Source organism: Oncorhynchus clarkii, chromosome 27 (assembly GCF_045791955.1).
Source record: "Oncorhynchus clarkii lewisi isolate Uvic-CL-2024 chromosome 27, UVic_Ocla_1.0, whole genome shotgun sequence".
In the NCBI taxonomy this organism is placed as follows: domain Eukaryota; kingdom Metazoa; phylum Chordata; class Actinopteri; order Salmoniformes; family Salmonidae; genus Oncorhynchus; species Oncorhynchus clarkii.
In genome coordinates, this window is record NC_092173.1 from 45,041,364 (window position 1) to 45,062,939 (window position 21,576).

Sequence of the window (21,576 nt, forward strand, 5' to 3'; positions counted from 1 at the left end):
TTTTTACCTACTTTGCAACTACTTAGCATGTTAGCTAACCCTTCCCCTATAACCCAAACCTTAACCCTTTAACCTAACTGCTAACCATAACCCTAACACTAACCCCTAGCCTAGCTATAGTTAGCCAGCTAGCTGTACGTTTTGCAAATTCGTAGCATATCTTACAAATTGCAATTCGAACATGTTGTACAGATTTCAATTTGTAACATATCATACGAATTGTAATAACAAATGTATACTGTACATACCATACGAAACGTAACATACAACGTAACATTGAGTGTTTCAAATTTATGTACAGAATATTATGAAAATGCTCTGAGACTAGGTTGGCTAAATAAATACCAGAGGAAAGTGTCTCGTTGCTAAACCTGCATTGTGCAAAACCCTCGCAGCTGAGGATTTCTGTAAATCTGATTGGTCAAAACACACACAGAACTTGCAGCGCTCTGATATGTGAAGGACAGATGCAATTTGCACGAGTTGACGAATCATGAGGCAAGTCAGTCTAAAAAAACTATAGCATACTTTTTATCCTCCTTTTAATGTTTTCACGTCAATGTTTTTATTATACTTCATCAAAATGGATTGAAAACTGCTGGGACAAATGTCAGCTCGCCACACATTTACCCGGCGGCAGTAATACCAGTAATCTTGTTGGTTGTAGGGCCTACCAGTAATATTGTTGGTTGTAGGGCCTACCAGTAATATTGTTGGTTGTAGGGCCTACCTGTAATATTGTTGGTTGTAGGGCCTACCAGTAATATTGTTGGTTGTAGGGCCTACCAGTAATATTGTTGGTTGTAGGGCCTACCAGTAATATTGTTGGTTGTAGGGCCTACCAGTAATATTGTTGGTTGTAGGGCCTACCAGTAATATTGTTGGTTGTAGGGCCTACCAGTAATATTGTTGGTTGTAGGGCCTACCAGTAATTTTGTTGGTTGTAGGGCCTACCAGTAATATTGTTGGTTGTAGGGCCTACCAGTAATATTGTTGGTTGTAGGGCCTACCAGTAATATTGTTGGTTGTAGGGCCTACCAGTAATATTGTTGGTTGTAGGGCCTACCAGTAATATTGTTGGTTGTAGGGCCTACCAGTAATATTGTTGGTTGTAGGGCCTACCTGTAATATTGTTGGTTGTAGGGCCTACCAGTAATATTGTTGGTTGTAGGGCCTACCAGTAATATTGTTGGTTGTAGGGCCTACCAGTAATATTGTTGGTTGTAGGGCCTACCAGTAATATTGTTGGTTGTAGGGCCTACCAGTAATATTGTTGGTTGTAGGGCCTACCAGTAATATTGTTGGTTGTAGGGCCTACCAGTAATTTTGTTGGTTGTAGGGCCTACCAGTAATATTGTTGGTTGTAGGGCCTACCAGTAATATTGTTGGTTGTAGGGCCTACCAGTAATATTGTTGGTTGTAGGGCCTACCAGTAATATTGTTGGTTGTAGGGCCTACCAGTAATATTGTTGGTTGTAGGGCCTACCAGTAATATTGTTGGTTGTAGGGCCTACCAGTAATATTGTTGGTTGTAGGGCCTACCAGTAATCTTGTTAGTTGTAGGGCCTACCAGTAATATTGTTGGTTGTAGGGCCTACCAGTAATATTGTTGGTTGTAGGGCCTACCAGTAATATTGTTGGTTGTAGGGCCTACCAGTAATATTGTTGGTTGTAGGGCCTACCAGTAATATTGTTGGTTGTAGGGCCTACCAGTAATATTGTTGGTTGTAGGGCCTACCAGTAATATTGTTGGTTGTAGGGCCTACCAGTAATTTTGTTGGTTGTAGGGCCTACCAGTAATATTGTTGGTTGTAGGGCCTACCAGTAATATTGTTGGTTGTAGGGCCTACCAGTAATATTGTTGGTTGTAGGGCCTACCAGTAATATTGTTGGTTGTAGGGCCTACCAGTAATATTGTTGGTTGTAGGGCCTACCAGTAATATTGTTGGTTGTAGGGCCTACCAGTAATCTTGTTAGTTGTAGGGCCTACCAGTAATATTGTTAGTTGTAGGGCCTACCAGTAATCTTGTTAGTTGTAGGGCCTACCAGTAATATTGTTGGTTGTAGGGCCTACCAGTAATATTGTTGGTTGTAGGGCCTACCAGTAATATTGTTAGTTGTAGGGCCTACCAGTAATATTGTTGGTTGTAGGGCCTACCAGTAATATTGTTGGTTGTAGGGCCTACCAGTAATATTGTTGGTTGTAGGTTCTACCTGTAATATTGTTGGTTGTAGGGCCTACCAGTAATATTGTTGGTTGTAGGGCCTACCAGTAATATTGTTGGTTGTAGGGCCTACCAGTAATATTGTTGGTTGTAGGGCCTACCAGTAATCTTGTTAGTTGTAGGGCCTACCAGTAATATTGTTGGTTGTAGGGCCTACCAGTAATCTTGTTAGTTGTAGGGCCTACCAGTAATATTGTTGGTTGTAGGGCCTACCTGTAATCTTGTTGGTTGTAGGGCCTACCAGTAATATTGTTAGTTGTAGGGCCTACCAGTAATATTGTTGGTTGTAGGGCCTACCAGTAATCTTGTTGGTTGTAGGGCCTACCAGGCGACCTGCCGCCCTACATCAGATAGACAGGGCTCTTCATTTAGGCTACCTGCCACCCTACATCAGATAGACAGGGCTATTCATTTAGGCTACCTGCCTCCCTACATCAGATAGACAGGGCTCCTCATTTAGACTACCTGCCACCCTACATCAGATAGACAGGGCTCTTCATTTAGGCTACCTGCCACCCTACATCAGATAGACAGGGCTCCTCATTTAGGCTACCTGCCACCCTACATCAGATAGACAGGGCTCTTCATTTAGGCTACCTGCCACCCTACATCAGATAGACAGGGCTCCTCATTTAGGCTACCTGCCACCCTACATCAGAGAGACAGGGCTCTTCATTTAGGCTACCTGACTTGTAACTAAATTACATTATTGTAAAAAAAACGCTCAAAATGTCCTATTCACATACTGGATGTACTGTACTTCTACCGCCATCTAGTGGCTGAAGGATATTAGAGCATGTCTTTAAAAGGACTGCACCTTGCCACGTCATACAATAATACGGAAGCAGAGCGGTGGACAAAGAATACCGAACACACGCGGATAACATTGACACAATCCCACCAGAAAAGTATGTAAAAGCAGCATTTTATTTACGTTACTTACCAAGCTATAAACGACACGTCAGCAGTTTTTTTTGTTTTGCCTCGTGTATTCAAAATGTGATTTTGTTCGTGAACAAGATTGTGTGCAGTAGTTACTTACACATTTTATTGTTTCATTATCAGACTGTCAGCTCAACCTCAAATAGAAGGTGAAACGTTTATCTAGTAACCTATCTTTGGTTTAACTGTCAAGCCATCAAGTCAAATTGACTTACCACTTTATAAATGAATTGATGTAATTCTTTATTTATTTAAACTTGATTTAACTAGGCAAGTCAGTTAAAGAACCATTTCGGCCTACCAAAAGGCCTCCTGCAGTGACGGGGGCTGGGATAATAAAATAAATTAAAAAAAAAATATATATATATATAGGACAAAACCCATCACGACAAGAGAGACCTAAAACAACAAACATAGCATGGCAGCAGCAGCAGCTCAACATGGTACAAACATTGGGTGATAAAGACAGGCCAATGTTTGAGATGGCTAGTATAAATCCAAAACAACAACATACACATTGATTGTAAATGCTTTCTTGTAATATATTCTTCTTCTTTCAGGTCAATGCCAGTGTGACAATGGATGGGTACTCGGTCCATAAAGTAATAGGAGAAGGGTCCTTTGGTCGGGCACTACTTGTCCAATCCAGAATCAACCATGAGAACTATGTCATGAAAGAGATCCTACTCCCAAAGGTAGGTTACTATTACCATAAAAAAAAAAGGAATACCGTTTACAGGTAACTACCAAAGTAAAGACCAACATTTTTTTAATTTAACCAGGTAAGTTGACTGAGAACATGTTCTCATTTACAGCAACGACCTGGGGAATAGTTACAGGGGAGAGGAGGGGGATGAATGAGCCAATTGTAAACTGGGGATTATTAGGTGACCATGATGGTTTGAGGGCCAGATTGGGAATTTAGCCAGGAAACCAGGGTTAACACCCCTACTCTTACGATAAGTGCCATGGGATCTTTAATGACCTCAGAGAGTCAGGACACCCGTTTAACGTCCCATCCGAAATATGGCACCCTACACAGGGCAATGTCCCCAATCACTGTCCTGGGGCATTGGGATATTTTTTTCTAGACCAGAGGAAAGAGTGCCTCCTACTGGCCCTGCAACACCACTTCCAGCAGCATCTGGTCTCCCATCCAGGGACTGACCAGGAACAACCCTGCTTAGCTTCAGAAGCAAGCCAGAAGTGGTATGCGGGGTGGTATGCAGGGTAGTATGCAGGGTGGTATGCAGGGTGGTATAAGGGGTGGTATGCAGGGTAGTATGCAGGGTGGTATGCAGGGTGGTATGCAGGGTAGTATGCAGGGTGGTATGCAGGGTGGTATGCAGGGTGGTATGCGGGGTGGTATGCAGGGTAGTATGCGGAGTGGTATGCAGGGTGGTATGCGGGGTAGTATGCGGGGTGGTATGCGGGGTGGTATGCAGGGTGGTATGCTGCTGGCCTAACATAGTGTCTAACAGGACGAAGGTCCACCACGAGCAGCCAGAACAGCTTCAATGCACCTTGTCACAGGTTCTCCAAGTGTCTGGAAATCTATTGGAGGGAAGCAACGCCCAATTCAGAGTCAATGTGGAGGCTATATACAGGGTATTACGGTACAGAGTCAATGTGGAGGCTATATACAGGGTATTACGGTACAGAGTCAATGTGCAGGAGCACCGGTGTCAAGGTGATTGAGGTAATATGTACATGTAGGTAGAGTTATTAAAGTGACGATGCATAGATAATTACAGAGAGTAGCAGCAGCGTAAAGGTGGGGGGGCAATGCAAATAGTCTGGGTAGCCTTTTGATTGGCTGTTCAGGAGTCTTATGGCTTGGGGGGATAGAAACTCCGGTACCGCTTGCCGTGCCGTAGCAGAGAGAATAGTCTACCGTTGAAGTCGGAAGTTTACATACACTTATGTTGGAGTCATTTAAACACATTTTTCAACCACTCCACTAATTTCTTGTTAACAAACTATAGTTTTGGCAAGTCAGTTAGGACATCTATTTTGTTCATGACACAAGTAATTTTTCCAACAATTGTTTACAGAGAGATTATTTCAGTTATAATTCACTGTATCACAATTCCAGTGGGTCAGTAGTTTACATACACTAAGTTGACTGCCTTTAAACAGCTTGGAAAATTCCAGAAAATGATGTAATGGCTTTAGAAGCTTCTGATAGGCTAATTGACATAATTTGAGTCAATAAGGAGTGTACCTGTGGATGTATTTCAAGGCCTACCTTCAAACTCAGTGCCTCTTTGCTTGACATCATGGTAAAATCAAAATAAATCAGCCAAGACCTCAGAAGAAAAATTGTAGACATCCACGAGCCTGGTCCATCCTTGGGAGAAATGTCCAAATGCTGAAGCTACTACGTTCATCTGTACAAACAATAGTACACAAGTATAAATACCATGGGACCACGAAGCTGTCATACCTCTCAAGAAGGAGATGCGTTCTGTCTCCTAGAGATGAATGTACTTTAGTGTGGAAAGTGCAAATCAATCCCAGAACAACAGCAAATGACCATGTGAAGAGGCTGGAGGAAACAGGTACAAAAGTATCTATATCCACAGTAAAACGAGTCCTATATCGACATAACCTGAAAGGCCGCTCAGTAAGGAAGAAGCCACTGCTCCAAAACCACCATAAAAAAGCCAGACTACAGTTTGCAACTGCACATGGGAACAAAGATCGTACTTTTTGGAGAATTGCCCTCTGGTCTGATGAAACAAAAATAGAACTGTTTGGCCATAATGACCATAGTTATGTTTGGAGGAAAAAGGGGGAGGCTTACAAGCTGAAGAACACCATCCCAACCGTGAAGCACGGTAGTATTTCGCTCCACTCGCATTAACATCTGCTAACCATGTGTATGTGACAAATAAATTTGATTTGATTTGGTGGCAGCATCATGTTGTGGGGGTGCTTTGCTGCAGGAGGCACTGGTGCACTTCACAAAATAGATGGCATCATGAGGTATGAAAATGATGTGGATATATTGAAGCAACATCTCAAGACATCAGTCAGGAAGTTAAAGCTTGGTCACAAATGGGTCTTCCAAATGGACAATGACCCCAAGCATACTTCCAAAGTTGTGGCAAAACGGCTTAAGGACAACAAAGTCAAGGTATTGGAGTGGCCATCACAAAGCCCTGACCTCAATCTTATAGAAAATTTGTGGGCAGAACTGAAAAAAGTGTGTGTGAGCAAGGAGGCCTAAAACCTGACTCAGTTACACCAGCTCTGTCAGGAGGAATGGGCAAAAATTCACCCAACTTATTGTGGGAAGCTTGTGGAAGGCTACCCAAAGCGTTTGACCCAAGTTACACAATTTAAAGGCAATTCTACCAAATACTAATTGAGTGTATGTAAACTTCTGACCCACTGGGAATGTGATGAAAAATAAAAGCTGAAATTAATCATTCTCTCTACTATTATTCTGACATTTCACATTCTTAAAATAAAGTGGTGATCCTAACTGACCTAAGACAGGGATTTTTTAGTAGGATTAAATGTCAGGAATTGTGACAAACTGAGTTTAAATGTATTTGGCTAAGGTGTATATAAACTTCCGACTTCAACTATGTGACCATGGTGGCTTGAGTCTTTGACAATTTTTAGGGCCTTCCTCTGACACCATCTGGTATAGAGGTCCTGGATGGCAGGAAGCTTGGCCCCGGTGATGTACTGGGCCGTACGCACTACCCTCTGTAGTGCGGTCGGAAGCCGAACAGTTGCCATACCAGGCGGTGATGCAAACCGTCAGGAAGCTGTCGATGGTGCAGCTATAAAACCTTTTTGAGGATCTGAGGTTGTTTGTGCCATATTTTGGTTTTCTTGCAGGGCAACGTAACAGCCGTGGTAGTCAAAATATTGACCTGCCTTGTATTTTTATACATATACCCTAAACATGATGTTTCATTTCTTAACTCAGGAACCACACCTAATCGTAGGTAAGCAGACCAGACTCTATACCCTAAACATGATGTTCATTATTTAACTCAGGAACCACACCTATGGAAGCAGACCAGACTCTTTGGTCCTTTAAAAAAAACCTGTAAAATATTGTGTGCTGAAGCTTGGATAATAAAGTAAATGTGACTTTAGATGGCAACATAATCATGTTTGTTTCCATCAATTTCCCCAAGTGTGAAATCCGCTTTGTGTGTTGTTTCCTTGCCAGTATACGAACGAGTATCGCGATACTGGTATCGTCCCGGACCTACTGTGTGGAAGCACCTGTTTTCAATATACATGTCTATCTAGCTATATTACTTTGCATGTTTTCCTTTTGGCGTTAACCTACATGCATTTATCATAGTAACTACATCTGGTCTGTGGCTGAGCCTTCTTCTTCTTCTTCTTCTTCTTCTTCATGGCTTCTTAACACTGGACCAGCTCAGCACATATCAAAGCTGCAGGCTAAAGTTAAATCTAGACTTGGTTTTCTCTGTCCTAATCACTCCTCTTTCACCCCCAGCTGCTAAACTAACCCTGATTCAGATTACCGAGACGTTATTTGTAGATCGGCAGGTAAGGGTGCTCTCGAACGGCTAGAACGAGCTGCAATAAACACTCAAACTGGACCGTTTTATCTCCATCTCTTAATTCGAAGACTCAATCATGGAGACTCTTACTGACCGTTGCGGCTGCTTTGTGTGATGTGTTGTTGTTTCTACCTTCTTGCCCTTTGTGCTGTTGTCTGTGCCCAATAATGTTTGTACCATGTTGTACCATGCTACCATGTTGTACCATGCTACCATGTTGTACCATGCTACCATTTTGTGCCATGCTACCATGTTGTACCATGCTACCATTTTGTGCCATGCTACCATGTTGTACCATGCTACCATGTTGTGCCATGCTACCATGTTGTACCATGCTACCATGTTGTGCCATGCTACCATGTTGTACCATGCTACCATGTTGTGCCATGCTACCATGTTGTGCCATGCTACCATGTTGTACCATGCTACCATGATGTACCATGCTACCATGATGTACCATTCTACCATGTTATACCATGATGTACCATGCTACCATGTTGTGCCATGCTACCATGTTGTGTTGCTACCATGTTGTGTTGTACCACGCTACCATGTTGTACCATGCTACCATGATGTACCATGCTGTACCATTCTACCATGTTGTACCATGCTACCATGTTGTGTTGCTACCATGCTGTATTGTCATGTGTTGCTGCCTTGCTATGTTGTTGTCTTTAGGTCTCTCTTTATATAGTGTTGTGTTGTCTCTCTTCTTGTGATGTGTGTTATGTCCTATATTTCTACATTTACCCTTTTGTCCGGACCTCTGACAGTCTCTATGGGGGTGCCACAGGGTTCAATTCTCGGGCCGACTCTTTTCTCTGTATACATCAACGATGTCTCTTTTGCTGATTCTCTGATCCACCTCTACGCAGACGACACCATTCTGTATACTTTTGGCCCTTCTTTGGACACTGTGTTAACAACCCTCCAGGCAAGCTTCAATGCCATACAACTCTCCTTCCGTGGCCTCCAATTGCTCTTAAATACAAGTAAAACTAAATGCATGCTCTTCAACCGATCGCTGCCTGCACCTGCTCGCCTGTCCAACATCACTACTCTGGACGGTTCTGACTTAGAATATGTGGACAACTACAAATACCTAGGTGTTTGGTTAGACTGTAAACTCTCCTTCCAGACTCACATCAAACATCTCCAATCCAAAGTTAAATCTAGAATTGGCTTCCTATTTCGCAACAAAGCATCCTTCACTCATGCTGCCAAACATACCCTCGTAAAAACTGACCAGCCTATTGATCCTCGACTTCGGTGATGTCATTTACAAAATAGCCCCCAACACTCTACTCAATAAATTGGATGCAGTCTATCACAGTGCCATACATTTTGTCACCAAAGCCCCATATACTACCCACCACTGCGACCTGTACGCTCTCGTTGGCTGGCCCTCGCTTCATACTCGTCGCCAAACCCACTGGCTCCATGTCATCTACAAGACCCTGCTAGGTAAAGTCCCCCCTTATCTCAGCTCGCTGGTCACCATAGCATCACCCACCTGTAGCACGCGCTCCAGCAGGTATATCTCTCTGGTCACGCCTAAAGCCAATTCTTCCTTAGTTCTCTGCTGCCAATGACTGGAACAAAATACAAAAATCTCTGAAACTGGAAACACTTATCTCCCTCTCTAGCTTTAAGCACCAGCTGTCAGACCAGCTCACAGATCACTGCACCTGTACATTTTTTTTGCCTTTACCTCCCTTATCTCACCTCATTTGCTCACATCGTATATAGACTTGTTTATACTGTATTATTGACTGTATGTTTGTTTTACTCCATGTGTAACTCTGTGTCGTTGTTTGTGTCGAACTGCTTTGTTTTATCTTGGCCAGGTCGCAATTGTAAATGAGAACTTGTTCTCAACTAGCCTACCTGGTTAAATAAAGGTGTTCTCAACTGGCCTACCTGGTTAAATAAAGGTGTTCTCAACTAGCCTACCTGGTTAAATAAAGGTGTTCTCAACTAGCCTACCTGGTTAAATAAAGGTGAAATAAATAAATAAAATATTTATATTGTATTTAATTATTTATTTATTTCTATTTATTTTAATCCCAGGCCCCTGACCCCGCAGGAGGCTTTTTGCCTTTTGGTAGACTGTCATTGTAAATAAGAATTTGTTCTTAACTCACTTGCCTAGTTAAATAAAGTTTCAATAAATGTAAAATAAAAAATAAATAATAATAACTACATATATTACATATAATAACTGTCTTTTTCAGACACAATCCAAGATGGCGAACACCAGAAGAGAAGCTGTGCTCCTGTCCAGGATGAAACATCCCAGCATAGTGGCCTTCAGGGACTCTTTTGAAGGTAGACAATTTCACTGTGACTATCTTGATTTTTGAAATGCAAATGCTTTGATACTGCCATCCTTGTCAGATTATCCCACTGGGCAAAAACTGGTTGAATTAACGTAGGACTGGGGGGTAAGGGGCTGAAGTATAGGGCTGGAGTATAGGGCTGGGATATAGTGCTGGGATATAGGGCTGGGATATAGGGCTGGGTATAGGGCTGGAGCCTGTGACATGGGGTATAGGGCTGGGACTGGGGTATAGGGCTGGAGTATAGGGCTGGGTATAGGGCTGGGATATAGGGCTGGGTATAGGGCTGGAGCCTGTGACATGGGGTATAGGGCTGGGACTGGGGTATAGGGCTGGAGTATAGGGCTGGGGTAAGGGGCTGGGGTAAGGGGCTGGGGTAAGGGGCTGGGGTAAGGGTATGGGGCTGGAGTATGGGGCTGGAGTATGGGGCTGGGGTATGGGGCTGGGGTATGGGGCTCGGGTATAGGGCTGGGTAAGGGGCTGGATTATAGGGCTAGGTAAGGGGCTGGATTATAGGGCTGGGTAAGGGGCTGGAATATGGGGCTGGAGTATAGGGCTGGGTAAGGGGCTGGAGTATAGGGCTGGGTAAGGGGCTGGATTATAGGGCTGGGTAAGGGGCTGGAGTATAGGGCTGGGTAAGGGGCTGGGGTATGGGGCTGGAGTATAGGGCTGGGGTATGGGGCTGGAGTATAGGGCTGGGTAAGGGGCTGGAGTAATGGGCTGGAGTATGGGGCTGGAGTATGGGGCTGGAGTATAGGGCTGGAGTATGGGGCTGGGGTATGGGGCTGGGGTAAGGGGCTGGAGTATGGGGCTGGGTAAGGGGCTGGGTAAGGGGCTGGGGTATGGGTCTGGGGTAAGGGTCTGGGGTAAGGGTCTGGAGTATCGGGCTGGGTATAGGGGCTGGAGTATAGGGCTGGGTAAGGGGCTGGGTAAGGGGCTGGGTAAGGGGCTGGAGTATAGGGCTGGGTAAGGGGCTGGGTAGGGGGTTGGAGTATGGGGCTGGGTAAGGGGCTGGAGTATAGGGCTGGGTAAGGGGCTGGAGTATAGGGCTGGGTAAGGGGCTGGGTAAGGGGCTGGGTAAGTGGCTGGAGTATGGGACTGGGGTATAGGGCTGGATTATAGGGCTGGGTAAGGGACTGGGTAAGGGGCTGGGGTATGGGGCTGGGGTATGGGGCTGGGTAAGGGGCTGGGGTATGGGGCTGGGGTAAGGGGCTGGAGTAAGGGGCTGGGGTAAGGGGCTGGAGTAAGGGGCTGGGGTATGGGGCTGGGTAAGGGGCTGGGTAAGGGGCTGGAGTAAGGGGCTGGGGTATGGGGCTGGGTAAGGGGCTGGGGTATGGGGCTGGGGTAAGGGGCTGGAGTAAGGGGCTGGAGTATAGGGCTGGGTAAGGGGCTGGGTAAGGGGCTGGGTAAGGGGCTGGGTAAGGGGCTGGGTAAGTGGCTGGAGTATAGGGCTGGGTAAGGGGCTGGGTAAGGGGCTGGCTAAGGGGCTGGAGTATGGGACTGGGGTATAGGGCTGGATTATAGGGCTGGGTAAGGGGCTGGGTAAGGGGCTGGGTAAGGGGCTGGGTAAGGGGCTGGAGTATAGGGCTGGGTAAGGGGCTGGGTAAGGGGCTGGGTAAGGGGCTGGAGTATGGGACTGGGGTATAGGGCTGGATTATGGGACTGGGTAAGGGGCTGGGGTATGGGGCTGGAGTATGGGGCAGGGTAAGGGGCTGGGTAAGTGGCTGGAGTATAGGGCTGGGTAAGGGGCTGGGTAAGGGGCTGGGTAAGTGGCTGGAGTATAGGGCTGGGTAAGGGGCTGGAGTATGGGACTGGGGTATAGGGCTGGATTATAGGGCTGGGTAAGGGACTGGGTAAGGGGCGGGGGTATGGGGCTGGGATATAGGGCTGGATATAGGGCTGGGATATAGGGCTGGGTATAGGGCTGGAGCCTGTGACATGGGGTATAGGGCTGGGACTGGGGTATAGGGCTGGAGTATAGGGCTGGGTATAGGACTGGGATATAGGGCTGGAGCCTGTGACATGGGGTATAGGGCTGGAGTATAGGGCTGGGGTAAGGGGCTGGGGTAAGGGTATGGGGCTGGGGTATGGGGCTGGAGTATGGGGCTGGGGTATGGGGCTGGGGTATAGGGCTGGGTAAGGGGCTGGATTATAGGGCTAGGTAAGGGGCTGGATTATAGGGCTGGGTAAGGGGCTGGATTATGGGGCTGGGGTAAGGGTATGGGGCTGGGGTAAGGGGCTGGGGTAAGGGTATGGGGCTGGAGTATGGGGCTGGAGTATGGGGCTGGGGTATGGGGCTGGATTATAGGGCTAGGTAGGGGCTGGATTATAGGGCTGGGTAAGGGGCTGGAATATGGGGCTGGAGTAGAGGGCTGGGTAAGGGGCTGGAGTATAGGGCTGGGTACGGGGCTGGATTATAGGGCTGGAGTATAGGGCTGGGTAAGGGGCTGGGGTATGGCGCTGGAGTATAGGGCTGGGGTATGGGGCTGGAGTATAGGGCTGGAGTATAGGGCTGGGTAAGGGGCTGGAGTATAGGGCTGGAGTATAGGGCTGGGTAAGGGGCTGGGGTATGGGGCTTGGGTATGGGGCTGGGGTATGGGGCTGGGTAAGGGGCTGGGTAAGGGGCTGGAGTATGGGGCTGGGTAAGGGGCTGGGTAAGGGGCTGGGTAAGTGGCTGGAGTATAGGGCTGGGTAAGGGGCTGGGTAAGGGGCTGGAGTATGGGACTGGGGTATAGGGCTGGATTATAGGGCTGGGTAAGGGGCTGGGTAAGGGGCTGGGTAAGGGGCTGGAGTATAGGGCTGGTTAAGGGGCTGGGTAAGGGGCTGGGTAAGGTGCTGGAGTATGGGACTGGGGTATAGGGCTGGATTATGGGACTGGGTAAGGGGCTGGAGTATGGGCCTGGTAAGGGGCTGGGTAAGGGGCTGGGTAAGTGGCTGGAGTATAGGGCTGGGTAAGGGGCTGGGTAAGGGGCTGGGTAAGTGGCTGGAGTATAGGGCTGGGTAAGGGGCTGGGTAAGGGGCTGGAGTATGGGACTGGGGTATAGGGCTGGATTATAGGGCTGGGTAAGGGACTTGGTAAGGGGCGGGGGTATGGGGCTGGGGTATGGGGCTGGGATATAGGGCTGGATATAGGGCTGGGATATAGGGCTGGGTATAGGGCTGGAGCCTGTGACATGGGGTATAGGGCTGGGACTTGGGTATAGGGCTGGAGTATAGGGCTGGGTATAGGGCTGGGATATAGGGCTGGGTATAGGGCTGGAGCCTGTGACATGGGGTATAGGGCTGGAGTATAGTGCTGGGGTAAGGGTATGGGGCTGGGGTATGGGGCTGGAGTATGGGGCTGGGGTATGGGGCTGGGGTATAGGGCTGGGTAAGGGGCTGGATTATAGGGCTAGGTAAGGGGCTGGATTATAGGGCTGGGTAAGGGGCTGGATTATGGGGCTGGGGTAAGGGTATGGGGCTGGGGTAAGGGGCTGGGGTAAGGGTATGGGGCTGGAGTATGGGGCTGTGTATGGGGCTGGAGTATGGGGCTGGGGTATGGGGCTGGGGTATAGGGCTGGGTAAGGGGCTGGATTATAGGGCTAGGTAAGGGGCTGGATTATAGGGCTGGGTAAGGGGCTGGAATATGGGGCTGGAGTATAGGGCTGGGTAAGGGGCTGGAGTATAGGGCTGGGTAAGGGGCTGGATTATAGGGCTGGAGTATAGGGCTGGGGTATGGGGCTGGAGTATAGGGCTGGGGTATGGGGCTGGACTATAGGGCTGGGTAAGGGGCTGGGGTAAGGGGCTGGGGTAAGGGGCTGGGGTAAGGGTATGGGGCTGGAGTATGGGGCTGGAGTATGGGGCTGGAGTATGGGGCTGGGGTATGGGGCTGGGGTATAGGGCTGGGTAAGGGGCTGGATTATAGGGCTCGGTAAGGGGCTGGATTATAGGGCTGGGTAAGGGGCTGGAATATGGGGCTGGAGTATAGGGCTGGGTAAGGGGCTGGAGTATAGGGCTGGGTAAGGGGCTGGATTATAGGGCTGGGTAAGGGGCTGGAGTATAGGGCTGGGTAAGGGGCTGGGGTATGGGGCTGGAGTATAGGGCTGGGGTATGGGGCTGGAGTATAGGGCTGGAGTATAGGGCTGGGTAAGGGGCTGGAGTAATGGGCTGGAGTATAGGGCTGGGGTATGGGGCTGGGGTAAGGGGCTGGAGTATGGGGCTGGGTAAGGGGCTGGGTAAGGGGCTGGGGTATGGGGCTGGGGTATGGGTCTGGGGTAAGGGTCTGGAGTATGGGGCTGGAGTATAGGGCTGGAGTATAGGGCTGGGTAAGGGGCTGGGTAAGGGGCTGGGTAAGTGGCTGGAGTATAGGGCTGGGTAAGGGGCGGGGTAAGGGGCTGGGTAAGGGGCTGGAGTATGGGACTGGGGTATAGGGCTGGGTAAGGGGCTGGGTAAGGGGCTGGGTAAGGGGCTGGAGTATGGGGCTGGGTAAGGGGCTGGAGTATGGGACTGGGGTATAGGGCTGGATTATGGGACTGGGTAAGGGGCTGGGGTATGGGGCTGGAGTATGGGGCAGGGTAAGGGGCTGGGTAAGTGGCTGGAGTATAGGGCTGGGTAAGGGGCTGGGTAAGGGGCTGGGTAAGTGGCTGGAGTATAGGGCTGGGTAAGGGGCTGGAGTATGGTACTGGGGTATAGGGCTGGATTATAGGGCTGGGTAAGGGACTGGGTAAGGGGCGGGGGTATGGGGCTGGGATATAGGGCTTGATATAGGGCTGGGATATAGGGCTGGGTATGGGGTATAGGGCTGGGACTGGGGTATAGGGCTGGAGTATAGGGCTGGGAATAGGGCTGGGATATAGGGCTGGGTATAGGGCTGGAGCCTGTGACATGGGGTATAGGGCTGGAGTATAGGGCTGGGGTAAGGGGCTGGGGTAAGGGTATGGGGCTGGGGTATGGGGCTGGAGTATGGGGCTGGGGTATGGGGCTGGGGTATAGGGCTGGGTAAGGGGCTGGATTATAGGGCTAGGTAAGGGGCTGGATTATAGGGCTGGGTAAGGGGCTGGATTATGGGGCTGGGGTAAGGGTATGGGGCTGGGGTAAGGGGCTGGGGTAAGGGTATGGGGCTGTGTATGGGGCTGGAGTATGGGGCTGGGGTATGGGGCTGGATTATAGGGCTAGGTAAGGGGCTGGATTATAGGGCTGGGTAAGGGGCTGGAATATGGGGCTGGAGTATAGGGCTGGGTAAGGGGCTGGATTATAGGGCTGGAGTATAGGGCTGGGTAAGGGGCTGGGGTATGGCGCTGGAGTATAGGGCTGGGGTATGGGGCTGGAGTATAGGGCTGGAGTATAGGGCTGGGTAAGGGGCTGGAGTATAGGGCTGTAGTATAGGGCTGGGTAAGGGGCTGGGGTATGGGGCTTGGGTATGGGGCTGGGTAAGGGGCTGGGTAAGGGGCTGGGTAAGGGGCTGGGTAAGTGGCTGGAGTATAGGGCTGGGTAAGGGGCTGGGTAAGGGGCTGGAGTATGGGGCTGGGTAAGGGGCTGGAGTATAGGGCTGGGTAAGGGGCTGGAGTATAGGGCTGGGTAAGGGGCTGGGTAAGGGGCTGGGTAAGTGGCTGGAGTATGGGACTGGGGTATAGGGCTGGATTATAGGGCTGGGTAAGGGACTGGGTAAGGGGCTGGGGTATGGGGCTGGAGTATAGGGCTGGATTATAGGGCTGGGTAAGGGACTGGGTAAGGGGCTGGGGTATGGGGCTGGGGTATGGGGCTGGGTAAGGGGCTGGAGTAAGGGGCTGGGGTATGGGGCTGGGTAAGGGGCTGGGGTATGGGGCTGGGGTATGGGGCTGGGTAAGGGGCTGGAGTAAGGGGCTGGAGTATAGGGCTGGGTAAGGGGCTGGGTAAGGGGCTGGGTAAGGGGCTGGGTAAGTGGCTGGAGTATAGGGCTGGGTAAGGGGCTGGGTAAGGGGCTGGGTAAGGGGCTGGAGTATGGGACTGGGGTATAGGGCTGGGTAAGGGGCTGGGTAAGGGGCTGGGTAAGGGGCTGGAGTATGGGGCTGGGTAAGGGGCTGGAGTATGGGACTGGGGTATAGGGCTGGATTATGGGACTGGGTAAGGGGCTGGGGTATGGGGCTGGAGTATGGGGCAGGGTAAGGGGCTGGGTAAGTGGCTGGAGTATAGGGCTGGGTAAGGGGCTGGGTAAGGGGCTGGGTAAGTGGCTGGAGTATAGGGGTGGGTAAGGGGCTGGAGTATGGTACTGGGGTATCGGGCTGGATTATAGGGCTGGGTAAGGGACTGGGTAAGGGGCGGGGGTATGGGGCTGGGATATAGGGCTTGATATAGGGCTGGGATATAGGGCTGGGTATGGGGTATAGGGCTGGGACTGGGGTATAGGGCTGGAGTATAGGGCTGGGAATAGGGCTGGGATATAGGGCTGGGTATAGGGCTGGAGCCTGTGACATGGGGTATAGGGCTGGAGTATAGGGCTGGGGTAAGGGGCTGGGGTAAGGGTATGGGGCTGGGGTATGGGGCTGGAGTATGGGGCTGGGGTATGGGGCTGGGGTATAGGGCTGGGTAAGGGGCTGGATTATAGGGCTAGGTAAGGGGCTGGATTATAGGGCTGGGTAAGGGGCTGGATTATGGGGCTGGGGTAAGGGTATGGGGCTGGGGTAAGGGGCTGGGGTAAGGGTATGGGGCTGTGTATGGGGCTGGAGTATGGGGCTGGGGTATGGGGCTGGATTATAGGGCTAGGTAAGGGGCTGGATTATAGGGCTGGGTAAGGGGCTGGAATATGGGGCTGGAGTATAGGGCTGGGTAAGGGGCTGGATTATAGGGCTGGAGTATAGGGCTGGGTAAGGGGCTGGGGTATGGCGCTGGAGTATAGGGCTGGGGTATGGGGCTGGAGTATAGGGCTGGAGTATAGGGCTGGGTAAGGGGCTGGAGTATAGGGCTGTAGTATAGGGCTGGGTAAGGGGCTGGGGTATGGGGCTTGGGTATGGGGCTGGGGTATGGGGCTGGGTAAGGGGCTGGGTAAGGGGCTGGAGTATAGGGCTGGGTAAGGGGCTGGGTAAGGGGCTGGGTAAGGGGCTGGGTAAGTGGCTGGAGTATAGGGCTGGGTAAGGGGCTGGGTAAGGGGCTGGAGTATGGGACTGGGGTATAGGGCTGGATTATAGGGCTGGGTAAGGGGCTGGGTAAGGGGCTGGGTAAGGGGCTGGAGTATAGGGCTGGTTAAGGGGCTGGGTAAGGGGCTGGGTAAGGTGCTGGAGTATGGGACTGGGGTATAGGGCTGGATTATGGGACTGGGTAAGGGGCTGGGGTATGGGGCTGGAGTATGGGGCTGGGTAAGGGGCTGGGTAAGGGGCTGGGTAAGGGGCTGGAGTATAGGGCTGGGTAAGGGGCTGGGTAAGGGGCTGGGTAAGTGGCTGGAGTATAGGGCTGGGTAAGGGGCTGGGTGAGGGGCTGGAGTATGGGACTGGGGTATAGGGCTGGATTATAGGGCTGGGTTAGGGACTTGGTAAGGGGCGGGGGTATGGGGCTGGGGTATGGGGCTGGGATATAGGGCTGGATATAGGGCTGGGATATAGGGCTGGGTACAGGGCTGGAGCCTGTGACATGGGGTATAGGGCTGGGACTTGGGTATAGGGCTGGAGTATAGGGCTGGGTATAGGGCTGGGATATAGGGCTGGGTATAGGGCTGGAGCCTGTGACATGGGGTATAGGGCTGGAGTATAGGGCTGGGGTAAGGGGCTGGGGTAAGGGTATGGGGCTGGGGTATGGGGCTGGAGTATGGGGCTAGGTAAGGGGCTGGATTATAGGGCTGGGTAAGGGGCTGGATTATGGGGCTGGGGTAAGGGTATGGGGCTGGGGTAAGGGGCTGGGGTAAGGGTATGGGGCTGGAGTATGGGGCTGTGTATGGGGCTGGAGTGTGGGGCTGGGGTATGGGGCTGGGGTATAGGGCTGGGTAAGGGGCTGGATTATAGGGCTAGGTAAGGTGCTGGATTATAGGGCTGGGTAAGGGGCTGGAATATGGGGCTGGAGTATAGGGCTGGGTAAGGGGCTGGAGTATAGGGCTGGGTAAGGGGCTGGATTATAGGGCTGGAGTATAGGGCTGGGTAAGGGGCTGGGGTATGGGGCTGGAGTATAGGGCTGGGGTATGGGGCTGGAGTATAGGGCTGGAGTATAGGGCTGGGTAAGGGGCTGGAGTATAGGGCTGGAGTATCGGGCTGGGGTATGGGGCTGGGTAAGGGGCTGGGTAAGTGGCTGGAGTATAGGGCTGGGTAAGGGGCTGGGTAAGGGGCTGGAGTATGGGACTGGGGTATAGGGCTGGATTATAGGGCTGGGTAAGGGACTGGGTAAGGGGCTGGGGTATGGGGCTGGGGTATGGGGCTGGGGTATGGGGCTGGGTAAGGGGCTGGAGTATGGGGCTGGGTATAGGGGCTGGGTAAGGGGCTGGGTAAGGGGCTGAGTAAGGGGCTGGAGTATAGGGCTGGGTAAGGGGCTGGGTAAGGGGCTGGAGTATGGGACTGGGGTATAGGGCTGGATTATAGGGCTGGGTAAGGGACTGGATAAGGGGCTGGGGTATGGGGCTGGGTAAGGGGCTGGGTAAGGGGCTGGGTAAGTGGCTGGAGTATAGGGCTGGGTAAGGGGCTGGAGTATGGGACTGGGTTATAGGGCTGGATTATAGGGCTGGGTAAGGGGCTGGGGTAAGGGGCTGGATTATGGGGCTGGGGTAAGGGTATGGGGCTGGGGTAAGGGGCTGGGGTAAGGGTATGGGGCTGGAGTATGGGGCTGTGTATGGGGCTGGAGTGTGGGGCTGGGGTATGGGGCTGGAGTATGGGGCTGGGGTATGGGGCTGGGGTATAGGGCTGGGTAAGGGGCTGGATTATAGGGCTAGGTAAGGTGCTGGATTATAGGGCTGGGTAAGGGGCTGGAATATGGGGCTGGAGTATAGGGCTGGGTAAGGGGCTGGAGTATAGGGCTGGGTAAGGGGCTGGAGTATAGGGCTGGAGTATAGGGCTGGGTAAGGGGCTGGGGTATGGGGCTGGAGTATAGGGCTGGGGTATGGGGCTGGAGTATAGGGCTGGAGTATAGGGCTGGGTAAGGGGCTGGAGTATAGGGCTGGAGTATAGGGCTGGGGTATGGGGCTGGGTAAGGGGCTGGGTAAGTGGCTGGAGTATAGGGCTGGGTAAGGGGCTGGGTAAGGGGCTGGAGTATGGGACTGGGGTATAGGGCTGGATTATAGGGCTGGGTAAGGGACTGGGTAAGGGGCTGGGGTATGGGGCTGGGGTATGGGGCTGGGGTATGGGGCTGGGTAAGGGGCTGGAGTATGGGGCTGGGTATAGGGGCTGGGTAAGGGGCTGGGTAAGGGGCTGAGTAAGGGGCTGGAGTATAGGGCTGGGTAAGGGGCTGGGTAAGGGGCTGGAGTATGGGACTGGGGTATAGGGCTGGATTATAGGGCTGGGTAAGGGACTGGATAAGGGGCTGGGGTATGGGGCTGGGTAAGGGGCTGGGTAAGGGGCTGGGTAAGTGGCTGGAGTATAGGGCTGGGTAAGGGGCTGGAGTATGGGACTGGGTTATAGGGCTGGATTATAGGGCTGGGTAAGGGGCTGGGGTAAGGGGCTGGGGTATGGGGCTGGAGTATGGGGATGGGTAAGGGGCTGGGTAAGTGGCTGGGTAAGTGGCTGGAGTATAGGGCTGGGTAAGGGGCTGGAGTATGGGGCTGGGGTATAGGGCTGGGTAGGGGCTGGGGTATAGGGCTGGAGTATAGGGCTGGGTAAGGGGCTGGAGTATGGGGCTGGGGTATAGGGCTGGGGTATAGGGCTGGGTAGGGGCTGGGGTATAGGGCTGGAGTATAGGGCTGGGTAAGGGACTGGGTAAGGGACTGGGTAAGGGGCTGGGTAAGGGGCTGGGGTATAGGGCTGGGGTATAGGGCTGGGTAAGGGGCTGGGAGAACAACAAAATGTAATGAGAACAATGAATCAACATGGGAAAACTGATTTTGATTTTAAAAGTCATCAGTAAGGTTATTTTATATTTTTTTAAATATATATATATTTTTTTACCCAACTTTTAACCTCAAACCAATGAGATGGTGTCATCTTTTGGTTGATTTCATGTTAAATTCACATTAGTTGACAACTCGACCAAATGTAAATCGAATCTATACGTTGAACTGACGTTGTCTGTGCCCAGTCGAATGCTTTTGTTCTGCTTATGTATGTAATTGAGTGTGGCTAATGAATGTGCATATAGAAAACTCTACCACATAAAGTAGATCTTGTGTCTTGTCTCCTGTAGGCGACGGCCACCTCTACATAGTGATGGAGTTCTGTGGTGGAGGAGACCTGCTCCAGAGGATACGACAACAGAGGAACACACTGTTCTCACAGGAAACAGTATGACACCTTAATTAATCAATTCAAGGATTCATTAGGTCATTAGCTAACTCAGCCAAATGCAAATCTCAAATAGTAGACCAGTAAATGGTTTCTCCACTGTTTTGAAAACACTAACTGGTACAAACTAAATGGTAGGGCAGTTGACGAACATGTCATTAAAAAAATACAAATAATAATAATAATAATAAAAATGTTATCCCCTTTTCTCCCCAATTTCGTGGTATCCAATTGTTAGTAGTTACTGTCTTGTCTCATCGCTACAACTCCCGTACGGGCTCGGGAGAGACGAAGGTTGAAAGCCACGCGTCCTCCGAAACACAACCCAACCAAGCCCCACTGCTTCTTAACACAGTGCGCATCCAACCCGGAAGCCAGCAGCACCAATGTGTCGGAGGAAACACCGTGCACCTGGCGACCTGGTTAGTGCGCACTGCGCCACAGGAGTCGCTAGTGCGCGATGAGACAAGGATATCCCTACCGGCCAACCTACTGTGGCGGGCCGGGCGCAGTGCACGCTGACACGATTGCCAGGTGTACGGTGTTTCCTCCGACACATTGGTGCGGCTGGCTTCCGGGTTGGATGCGCGCTGTGTCAAGAAGCAGTGCGGCTTGTCTGTGTTGTGTTTCGGAGGACGCACGGCTCTCGACCTTCTCCTCTCCCGAGTCCGTACGGGAGTTGCAGCGATGGGACAAGACTGTAACTACCAATTGGATGCCACGAAATTGGAGAGAGAGAAAAAAAAAATAGTACATTTTGTATTTATTTTATGATTTATTTTTTAAAGAGTCCAGTCCTATGGCTGTTGTTTTATTTTCATTAACGGTCTCCATCCATAACCGTTAGTTTCGCGTTTTTTTATGGTCGTCCCTAACTTGTGTATCCTCTGAAACAGGACCCCACTCAGACTGTATTTCATGTCTATGTGTTACTAGATTCTGAAGTGGTTTGCTCAGATGTGTTCTGGTACGATGCACATCCATGACAAACGGGTCCTACACAGGGATCTCAAGTCCAAGGTAAAGTCCAGAGTGTTTACATGGCTACTGTTTCCGATTGGCAACGCATATATTTCCATATATTTCCTTTTATAGGTCACAGTGTGAGTTGCAGATGTTTCTCGTCCTGTTGCTGCCATTTTTTGGA

The 21,576-nt window shown here is 50.8% G+C and overlaps 1 protein-coding gene across 2 annotated transcripts in view; it reads left to right on the plus strand.

Annotated features, from left to right (window-relative positions):
- Window positions 1-3,053: 3,053 nt before the first annotated feature.
- Window positions 3,054-21,576, plus strand: part of LOC139385657 (NIMA related kinase 3) — a 41,431-nt gene continuing 22,908 nt past the window's right edge. The window contains exons 1-5 of one of the 2 annotated variants that reach the window (XM_071130900.1): window positions 3,054-3,133; window positions 3,728-3,862; window positions 9,961-10,054; window positions 20,332-20,429; window positions 21,366-21,449. In XM_071130900.1, the coding sequence (XP_070987001.1) occupies window positions 3,746-3,862; window positions 9,961-10,054; window positions 20,332-20,429; window positions 21,366-21,449 (393 nt within the window). In that variant the 5' untranslated portion in view covers window positions 3,054-3,133; window positions 3,728-3,745. The remainder of the gene's footprint in view (window positions 3,134-3,727; window positions 3,863-9,960; window positions 10,055-20,331; window positions 20,430-21,365; window positions 21,450-21,576) is intronic. The other variant, XM_071130899.1, reaches the window with a different exon arrangement.